This window comes from Olea europaea, chromosome 11, assembly GCF_002742605.1.
Source record: "Olea europaea var. sylvestris chromosome 11, O_europaea_v1, whole genome shotgun sequence".
Taxonomy (NCBI): Eukaryota; Viridiplantae; Streptophyta; class Magnoliopsida; order Lamiales; family Oleaceae; genus Olea; species Olea europaea.
Window position 1 is genome coordinate 34,147,062 of NC_036247.1, and position 10,205 is coordinate 34,157,266.

General features: G+C 33.1%; 2 protein-coding genes across 4 annotated transcripts; one reads left to right on the forward strand and one right to left on the reverse strand.

Moving 5' to 3' along the window:
• Positions 1–3,834: 3,834 nt before the first annotated feature.
• On the forward strand, positions 3,835–7,749 carry LOC111404176 (mitochondrial uncoupling protein 1-like). 2 transcript variants are annotated; one of them, XM_023032942.1, is made up of 10 exons: positions 3,835–3,913; positions 4,025–4,143; positions 4,492–4,710; positions 4,802–4,880; positions 5,048–5,181; positions 5,289–5,387; positions 5,494–5,598; positions 5,818–5,892; positions 7,054–7,140; positions 7,228–7,749. In XM_023032942.1, the coding sequence occupies exons 2-10, from the start codon at positions 4,060–4,062 to the stop codon at positions 7,261–7,263; spliced, it is 918 nt and encodes a 305-aa protein (XP_022888710.1). In that variant the 5' UTR covers positions 3,835–3,913; positions 4,025–4,059; the 3' UTR covers positions 7,264–7,749. The 2 variants fall into 2 exon arrangements, with proteins under 2 accessions (XP_022888710.1, XP_022888709.1); XM_023032941.1 differs by having other exon boundaries at positions 3,844–4,143.
• Positions 7,750–7,835: 86 nt separating this feature from the next.
• On the reverse strand, positions 7,836–9,566 carry LOC111404177 (reticulon-like protein B12). 2 transcript variants are annotated; one of them, XM_023032943.1, is made up of 4 exons: positions 9,246–9,549; positions 8,979–9,159; positions 8,372–8,583; positions 7,836–8,182 (listed from the first exon to the last, which is right to left on the reverse strand). In XM_023032943.1, exons 1-4 carry the CDS (start codon positions 9,310–9,312, stop codon positions 8,013–8,015), a joined length of 630 nt encoding a protein of 209 aa, XP_022888711.1. In that variant the 5' UTR covers positions 9,313–9,549; the 3' UTR covers positions 7,836–8,012. The 2 variants fall into 2 exon arrangements, with proteins under 2 accessions (XP_022888711.1, XP_022888712.1); XM_023032944.1 differs by having other exon boundaries at positions 7,877–8,161; positions 9,246–9,566.
• Between the last annotated feature and the right edge of the window lie 639 nt (positions 9,567–10,205).

The following is a 10,205-nucleotide window of genomic DNA, read 5'->3' on the forward strand; positions in this document are numbered from 1 at the left end:
GTTGGAATTTTGAGGTGATTTTTGTTGTGGATCTGGTGATGGAGGTGTTGGATATTGCGGTGTCACAAACAATGTTGGCATTGACGGTGGCGGTCACAATCTAGGTGGTGTAGGTGGCTATTGATGATGGGAGATCTAGGAATTTTGGGTCTCGATTTGTGGTCGTGGCGATGACTGGAATAATTTTTTTTTCCTGGTGGTGGATTTGGTGCGGCGATGTGGTGGTGTTTTCTTCGATGGAGTGATTCGTTTGAGGTGGTGGTGGTGGTTATGGCGACGACGCTGGTGGTGGTGGTGCTGGAGGTGGTAGTGAGATGGTGGTCATATATTATTTAATTGACCATTAAATTAGTTAATCTGTAACCATTAAACAATACGTTATCAATGAAAAATATAAATTGTGACAAAAAAATAATGTGTGATCTAAAAAATTGTTATTTTGCGATCGATAATTTAATAATTTGTGATTGTATAATAAGTTGTGACTTATAATATTTGTGATTTGTAATCGATAAATAAATTGTGACTTATAAATTTTTGATTTGTGACATATGAAATTTTTGAAATGTGATCGTAAAATAATTTTTGAACAATAATTATTACACTAAATGAATATTAAATGAAGTTAAATTATATTAAATGGTATTATATTAAATATACAAGGGTAAAATTGGCATCTAGCTAAAAATATAAGTGATATTTATTAAGAGCATTAATTCAATTTATTCAACATGAAATTGAAAAATGAGTATTGTTTAAGGAATTCAAATGATGGCCTTAAATAATTATTTATATAAATTAAAAAAATATTTTTTAATTTAATTAATAGCATTACACTTAAATGGATATTAAATGAAGTTAAATTATATTAAATTGTACTATATTAATTATATAATGGTAGAATTGACATATAACTAAATATGTAAGGGTAAAATTGGTATTTAAAAGTTTCTCCTCAATCCACACTTTTAATATACTGTAGATTAAGCAAATTAGCGATAAGTGGGTGTGGGTATAGCTGTGTGTGGGAGCATGTACATGAATATGTATGTATGCGACACACATTAGTTATTTTTTAAAACCAACTTATACTTATGGATAAGGAAGAGAGAAGCCAAACATGGTTGAGTTACGTACTATTTTACATAAGTAAATTTGCACTTATAAGAAGGGGTTTATTTAGTCCAAATTACCCCCAGAAGCTTCATCCAAACGCCCTTTTCAAATTCACCTCCATGTACCCCTCATTTCTCTCTCATTTGCGCTCAAGGAAACAAGGCCTTTACAACACATTTCCTTTTTACCTCTTGAAGAAAAATTAATCAAAAATCATTATGTAGAGATCAAGTAGTGATAGAACTTGGAGAAATCAATCTAAGGAGACAAGATAATTATGGGCATGTAGCTCCTTAACAAAATAAGGAGTTCTTCATGTTCGAGACTCAAAACTTTAAAGGTGTTGTAACAAGACAAGAGTAAAAGAATTGAGGATTTTTGTTTATTAAATGAGGAAAATGACAATGTTACGAGGATACTGGTACTTTCACACTTCTTCCTATTAAGATATGGGTATCACAATTTTAGACAATGAGCTAGAGAACATGTTAGTAACCTCGATCCTCTGTCTTATGCAGGCATTTTTTTTCTTTTAAAATTTATTAGTACCTTTATCTTCGAATTTTAACTTAAAAACTTCTTTCTATGCCTCCTGACTTGGAGAAAATCTTATTTTCGTGTCAAAAGAGTAAAACCCCTTTGATTTCTGATTACTTTATGATTGCTTGCCTAATATGTAATTTAATTTCTCATACATGAAAACTCTATACTTTAAATAAGTATGTATTCAAGTTGGTGAAGTTTGCTTCAATCAAAGCTATTGAATTTGCAATCTATGACAGAAGTTTATGATGCATGTAGGAATTGGAGCGAGGATATTCAAAGGTGAGAGGTCTTTCGATGGACGGGAATACCATTTGGACACCAAGATGAATGCTGATTTACCATCTCAAAGATCTAATATAGATATGTTCTTCTCTAGATTAAGTTCTTATACAAGGTGAGATACCTTATTAAAGTATTTTGCAATGTTATAAATCCGATTTCATATAGTCTTTTATAACGCGATTAGATTCTATAATTAAATAAAATTTTCATGTATTCAGCTCGAGTTTCATACTTTATTTTCGTACCTGCTCATCTTAATGGTTAACAAAGCAAACACGAAACAAAGATGATGAATCGATTTATTGTAAATTGTTACATATTATTTTTAACTAGGAAATATCATTTAAAATGAGTTTAAAAGGTAATTTTAAAAACAATGAACAATTTGTCATGTTTTACACCACAGAATATTGATACCCTTGCACTAATCATATACACCATTGACCACCCTTTGAACTACATATCAATTTAAATGAGACAGGTATGCTTAAAAGATGACTTTTTCCACAATTAATTACAATTTATTTTGTTACCTTTAATAAATTAATTAATACCTATAGACTTTACCCAACACTATTCTAATCATGCATGCTAGTGAAAATTTAAATCTAAAATTTGATAATAAATGATTTGAAGTTTTTAATTAATTATTTCTATTATATATATACATAATTTAAATATTAACAAACGCATTAATAAACCTTCATATCTATAAATTTTGAAACTAAAATAAAATGTTAAATATAAGCCTGTATTTTTTTACCATTCAAGTAAAATTTAGTTAAAAGCAATAGTATAAGTTAGTTTATTAAAATAATATACCCCTTCAAAATTTATTATTAAACAATAATCACGTTATGCCCTGGTTTGACAATCATTATTTAAGAGAGAATATATTTTTAAATAGTAATTTTTAGAAGAATGTGTGATTAAAAATTAAGGAAAGATTTTGAATTTATGTGCAAAATATTTTATTGTGTGAATGTGTAGTTAAAAATGAGTATGTAGAAAAAAAAAGTTTGAAAATAATGGTTGTCAAACAAGGCATGTGATGTTAATGTGATATGCATATACTAATCATTACAATATTTCAAAATAAATAAGTAAATTGAAACTACGCCATTATTTGATCCCAATATTTTCAAAATAATTTTTCTTTCCCTTCTCTTCAACCACATATTATTCAATAAAATAATATTACACGTAAACTCCATTTTTTTAACCACACATTTTTCATCAATCGACTATTTTAAAATGCAATCTTAATAAAAAATGTGGCTCAAACAAACTCTTGTGTGAATGAGTACATAGATGATATGTCAATTTATATTCTTTAAATGTATTATGATTGATCATACAAAAATCATCTTTTATTATTATTATTATTATTTTTTTTTTTTTGAAAGGATAGGTAATTAGCCTCATTTTAGATGACACGTGGTTAAAAATAGTGGTTATACTGACGCTACAATTTTTACTTGTTATGCCACATTTTAATTGAGTTAAGCTCTTCAATCTTTGCTCATTCTAGTAATTATTTTCTTAACCCTTTTATATCGATTTTTTTATCTTTAACCTTCCATTAATTAGCACGTCTAGTCTTTGATGATGATTTATATCAAAATATTATATTTTTATACTTTGAAACGAGGGAAAAATATTTTTTAAAATTTTTATTCATTCATTTTTAAAAAAATATATATAATGAAGAATTTAAAACTATCCCAATAAATTAAGGATATCTTGTGCAATATATGATAAATTATTTCATTAAGGGTATTATTGACATTTTACCAAAAATGAATAGTAGTAGGCCATTTATAAAAATCTCCCGGAATTGTAACTGAAAAAGGAAAAGAGTCACAGACCAAAGCTAGTGGTACATGAGATAAGCGAATATGGTGCCAAGGTGACGACGGACTGACAATGCGAATTCAGACCCAATTGTATTTGCAGAAATTGCGATTGCGTACTAGTTGCTGCTTTTTCGCGTCCCATTTGCACAAATTCGCTCATTCAGCTCCTCTCTATAAAGCTTGCTCATTTCGGTTTTAATCTCCTCCTCTTACTGTATACGCAGGACCTTTGCGTTAGCTTCTTTCAGTTTTTGTTTTCATGGGGGATCACGGCAAGGCCAAACTGGATATTTCATTCGCTGGAACTTTTGTCAGTAGTGCTTTCGCTGCTTGCTTCGCCGAGGTACAGTCGATTTTTCAATCTGCATATCAGCAGTTTTTGAACTGCCTATATAAAATTTGTTTGGCTTCAGATCAGCTGCTTGTTTTCGTGCTTGAATTAATGTCTATGAAATTTGTGCCTATTTGATGTTTTTAATCGTTATATTATGATCTGCTATTGAGTAGGTGAAATTTCATATAATGTTGGTTTGATTTTAGTACAGGAGTAGATTGATCTGATTTGAATTTTTCACCTTCTGAATAGTTTGATTTTACTTTGTCCTTAAGTACATATTATGGTCATCCTATTAGGAGTGTAATTTTCATATTTTGTGTACCACCTAACTTATGCAGTGCTTATAATGAATAGATATGTACAATTCCATTGGATACTGCCAAGGTTAGGCTTCAGTTGCAGAAGAAATCTGTTGCCGGGGATGGGATATCTTTGCCAAAATATAGGGGATTGTTGGGTACAGTTGGCACCATTGCGAGGGAAGAAGGTTTATCTGCATTATGGAAGGGCATTGTGCCAGGATTACATCGTCAATGCCTGTTTGGAGGTTTAAGGATTGGATTATATGAACCTGTATGTTTTACATGAAATTGTGTGAGCGAATGCATACTTGTTCTTTTTGCTTCATTGGGTTTAATAAAGTGACTTTTTACTTTGTTGGCAGGTTAAAACCTTTTATGTGGGCAAAGATCACGTTGGGGATGTGCCGTTATCAAAGAAAGTACTTGCTGCACTCACAACTGGTTAGAACATCTCGATGATGTTTTGAATTTTTATTTATGTACGAGCACAAAATTTTAGAAGATTTGTGTAGGATCTTAAATATTTAAGAGACACATGGTGTTAATCTTCATTCTTCTGTTAACTTTATACTTTCACAATAGTAACTGGCCACTTCTATATGACACAGGTGCTGTGGCTATTACAATTGCTAATCCTACCGATCTTGTGAAAGTGCGACTTCAAGCTGAAGGTAAACTGCCACCTGGTGTGCCAAGGCGGTATTCTGGAGCAGTAAATGCGTATTCATCTATCATGAGACAGGTAGCATCTCTTAATGTTCTCTTGCCTCTTCATCCTCCCTCTTGGGAAAATGAGCATTTAAGGATTAACTTCTTTCCCTCACTCCGTGTTACTATTTGGAACTTTAGGAAGGAGTTACAGCTTTGTGGACTGGACTTGGCCCCAACATTGCACGTAATGCTATCATAAATGCTGCTGAATTAGCTAGTTACGATCAAGTAAAGCAGGTGCCCAATCACTGTAAAGTGCATCATCGCGTTTCCACTTTCTTATCTTTTGAATGTATTATTTTCTATTTTCTTCTTCACTTATACCTCCATAACTGTCAAGCAGACAATTCTGAAAATCCCTGGCTTCAGCGACAATGTTTTCACCCATCTCTTAGCTGGTTTGGGAGCTGGTTTTTTTGCAGTCTGCATAGGATCTCCAGTTGATGTGGTAGCCTATTTGTACACAGCTTTTTTACATGTTTAGATTTTATTTTTTTGGTGGATTCTTTTTCTTGTGTCTTTGAATGAAAAGGAAGAGACGGTATATGGAGATTTAGTACCTAGGCTGCTAAATTTCTCGCATGACTCGGCGAAGATATATAATTCCTGAAATGAAGCTTGGTAGCCTCACATGTAGTCATCTTACTCAAATTATTCTCTCGCACAGGTCAAGTCGAGGATGATGGGAGATTCCACATACAAAAGTACACTTGACTGTTTCGTCAAGACTTTAAAGAATGATGTAAGTTTATTTTCTTAATCACAGCTTTATTATTTTTAATCCATGATTCAGGTTGTCATTTTCTTTTGAAGGATTATGTAACCTAAGCTTGTCATCAGCTGTGTATGGGCGTGGGGGCCAGATCAAGAGTAACAGAGTGACGGTTCCTGAAGCTTTTTGGGATCCTCGCTAGAATTTTTGAATATATTGAGGTGGAAATTTGTACAAAATTTAAACAACTAAAAAATTTCATAAATAAAATGTGACCAATTAACCAACCAATGATATAAAGGGCAGAATTAAGACAAATACAGATCAAATTGAAGGAATTTTTTAGCCTGGAATTGGTAGAAATTTCACCCTTAATGTTCTGGTGACCATAAATATCTTGGAGTGAGATGGAAGAATTACTTCTAAACATTTCCTGTCAATGTTCCCTATGTACAAGAATTTGAATAAATTTCTGTATGTTGTACAAAATGTAACCAAAAAATCCCTTTTAAGGGGGATAAACCTCAAGTCTTCCTCGGAACAATTATGTCCTCCTGATATTATTCAGAGATCAATTAGAGAAAAGTAGGCACATTAACTTGTCATCAGGTTTGCTCTTCATAGCCAGCCTGAAAAAACGGCTGTGCAGGTGACTGCATTCCTAAATTCTTTCTCTGGTTCCTTTCATTGCTTCTCAATGCTAACCTGCTTAAACTGCACTCTTTCTTCCAACATCCACTCGAAGTGGGGTTGCCCTATTTGGTCAAGCCAAGCAAGTACTTGTGTGTTTAGAATCTGGAAAGATATCTTGGATTCAAACGAGTCCTGAGAATTTGGTGCTGCAAACTATAATTTGCAAACAAGGCAAAATGTATTATTAAAAGCCAACTTGGTTAATAGTTATTACTCTTGCGACTTGTTTGAAACTGATCTTTTTTTCTTTAATATTAATGTTTTCTTATATCATTTTGACTTTTTAAAATGACCAATATGTGTTGTTCTCCCACTTTTTCTCTTGGCTCTCCTCTTTCTTTCTCCTGCATGCTCAAATCTGTATTTCGGAATTGTTCTTGTTGAACAGGAGAGGCTTCTTTTGCAATTTACCGGTATCTTATGACAAATAGACTAAAAAAGAAAAAAATCGCTTGATCTTGTTCATACGAACACTTTGTCGTGTTATCTGCCATGCAGGGACCTTTAGCCTTCTATAAAGGCTTTATTCCCAACTTTGGAAGGCTAGGATCTTGGAATGTGATAATGTTTCTAACGCTGGAGCAGGTATGAATATGCTGTAACCTGCCTTCAAAAATAGAAAATTTTTGATTTTATCGTGCTCTTTCACCAACATTAAACATGTTGAGGCAGGCTAAGAAGTTTGTTAGAAGTATAGAGTCATCATAAAAGCAGAAGGAACAGAGCACAAGGCCTTTTCTGAACGCATCATTATATTAATCTGCAGCTGTTAGACGCCGTATGGCTGAAATAATGTATCTTCAGCTGCCTTTTTTTTTTTGCAATTAATAATGCTTACTTGCTAGAGGAATGAATGTATTTTAGGGAAACAGAAACTTATCTGATTTTCCTTGATTTTTTAATATCAGAACAAGAACTTTTCTGTTCTCTCCCTCCATATGCTTAAAATTAATATAGTAGATTAAATTATTATTGTTGTTGTTATGTTATTTGAATTTGACAAGTAAGATCGCAGGTAATGTGACATCAGGATTTGAAATCTGGCTTTCATTCGTTCCCCTCTGGGTTTGGGGGAAAATCCTATTTTGCTCTCTATAATGGGTCTCTCTCTTCGTTTCTTCCTGCAGTTGAGGACGAGAGAACATATTAGTTTCAATACACAAGAGAGAACCCACCTATCATTTCATCCAGATGATCCTTCGAGTCACATGAAATCCCATTTCCGAAATGAGACTATCTTGATTGAATCTGTTCCTTCTCTTCGATTTTTTTGTTCTTAATTATGAAATAAAGAATCTATTGATAGTTGATGTAGTCGAGAGAGATAATGTGTCTTGTTTTCACCTTCTATGGGACAAACACAAATTGAAGATATTGTTTTTACAAAATTGACAAACACGGCCAAGAAAATGTGTGAGCCAAAAAGAAAAGAATGTGGAAACAAAGCAAATGCATCGTTAGTTAAATTTCTTTGCCTCCAAAATCCATTTCCGAACCTTGCTGATACACACTGCATCAAATCTTATGTAAAACAGTTGCAGCTTTCTGTAGCTCTTAAGCGCATATGTATCAATACAATCTTCATATCTTTCATAAAGTGCCGGAACTGTAAGAACAATAAACAGGCCTGCCATAATACAGGGAAGAAAATGGCTAATGAAAAGGGAATTGCATATTTGCCTAGAACAAGAGAAATTTAAGAAACATTACATGTATAAAAACTTGTACCATCCTATGTGATCTAATATTGCATATAAAACATGATATAGAGGGCTTTGATAATCTTAAATTGAAATCACGAGACCATGAAACTTACTGGTGTAGCCCAATGTGAGAAAATCAGTGACACTCCCGATTACAGATATCAGCAGAAGACTTAGAGCCACTTTTATGAACATTTCTGAGTCCCGACCAAGTGCAATATCCTCAAAAACAGATAGCAAGGCATTTACGTGATAGCGAATGAGCGTTGCTGCTTCATTTGTGACTTCTTCTGAGATATGCAAGTGTGGTATAGGTGGAGAAGGTCTGCTTCAAATCATTTACTGAATAATCAAACAAGCAGAACAACAGTTTGTCGAAAACTAAATAATGAAAAATGTATCCCCTCTCTAATAGTTAGAACTTTGTCATGCTTAGATCTGTATTTGTCTATATTCTGTCCTTTATTTGAGGAGATTTTCTTTGGCAAATTGTTCTTGTCCAGGTTATTCCAGTTCAACTGTAGTAATCTGAGCATGCAATTCTTTTTTCTTTCAAAAAATTTGAGCATGCCTGGAATTGTAGCTAGAACTTAGAGAGAACAAGATACACTTCAAAGCTCGCGGTCGAGGAGAAAAGTGTACGCACAATCTATAAACTATATTGTCAATCAGCATCAAAACATGTTTAAATAGGAAAATGAATCCGGAAACATATGTAACCTGTTCAAAATTGCTGCTGATTTTGCCCAAAGGAAAAGAACTGTGAAGAGAAGCAAGAGCACACTTGAGGATAATGAAAGCAGTGTATAACCAGATATCTCAAACACCACCCAAGCAGCCAAAGTCACCACTAAAATTCCTGCTGTCAGATTCTTTCGCCTCCATAGCATCAAATCTGCAGCTGTTACAACACTACAGCCTCAGAATTGAATTTATTATTACTAATGTGAACGGATTGTGAAACGAGCATTTCTGATGGTGACTTACCAAGTCCTCCTCCAAGAATTTGATGAACAGTTCTCTGCCTGGAAAACAACCGATCTGACGAACCCATTTTCAAGAACTCGGAAACAAACAGAACCCACAAACCAATTTAATTCTATGGCTGGAAAATGATTTAGGTTTCTACTCTTTGTAAGGAAGTAAAGATCAGTTTGTTCTGTAAAGCTCTGAATACACCATTGGCCTTGTTACAGTACCACTGTTTGTGTGGGGTTTTCGTTGACGTGGGGTAAGTGGTTCTCAAGTTATTACAGCTTAAAAGCTTGAAAATACTTCTCTTTATTGATTTCTTTTTTCAATTCTAGATAATAAAGTAGCAATCCGCGGGCGGTGGAAGGGTTGGTGGTTTCTTGTTTACCTACTGTAATCTTGCCAATTAAGCAGATTCTTAAAAATGAGTACAAGTTTTCATAATCTCATATGCTATTTATCTACTTTACAAATCTATTAACCAAATCTACTTCAGAGAAAAAAAAAAAAAAAAATTACCCAAGGAGGTTAAGACCTAGTGAATTTGTTTGTGTTCATCGTTTTCAAAAAAAATATTAAACTTAAGAAACATAAGATATAATAACAACTCTTGTAGACTTTAGACTCAAGTAAAGCATAATTAATCTTGTGAATTAAAGAGATTAAATAGTTGTTCTTTCATAATGTCAAGTATAAATGTTGTGACAATTACAACTTTGTCAACTATTACTACCTAATCATTTTCTTTATATCTGCTCCAAAATTACTACATATTACTTTGTTAGTATATGTTTGACAAGTGTTTATGAGGAGTAAATTTAATGAATGCTCATTGAACTTTATATTACATTACTACTTGCTCGCTAAACATTACTCATTGCTCACTATCTATCAAATTGCCTACTCGTTGATCACTCATCTGATTTTCGTCACTTTAAACTAACGGAATCTACCAATGTGGCACATCACACATGA

What these genes read in the sequence shown, in the direction of transcription:
- LOC111404176 (XM_023032942.1), top strand. Translation starts at nt 4,060, where the DNA reads ATGGGGGATCACGGCAAGGCCAAACTGGATATTTCATTCGCTGGAACT. An exon ending in ATTCATCTATCATGAGACAG is followed by an intron (nt 5,182 to 5,288) that starts GTAGCATCTCTT and finishes TTGGAACTTTAG; the next exon opens with GAAGGAGTTACAGCTTTGTG. An exon ending in TGTTTCTAACGCTGGAGCAG is followed by an intron (nt 7,141 to 7,227) that starts GTATGAATATGC and finishes ATGTTGAGGCAG; the next exon opens with GCTAAGAAGTTTGTTAGAAG.
- LOC111404177 (XM_023032943.1), bottom strand. Translation starts at nt 9,312, where the DNA reads ATGGGTTCGTCAGATCGGTTGTTTTCCAGGCAGAGAACTGTTCATCAA. An exon ending in AATTCTTGGAGGAGGACTTG is followed by an intron (nt 9,160 to 9,245) that starts GTAAGTCACCAT and finishes GTGTTGTAACAG; the next exon opens with CTGCAGATTTGATGCTATGG. An exon ending in TCAGCAGCAATTTTGAACAG is followed by an intron (nt 8,584 to 8,978) that starts GTTACATATGTT and finishes GATTTGAAGCAG; the next exon opens with ACCTTCTCCACCTATACCAC.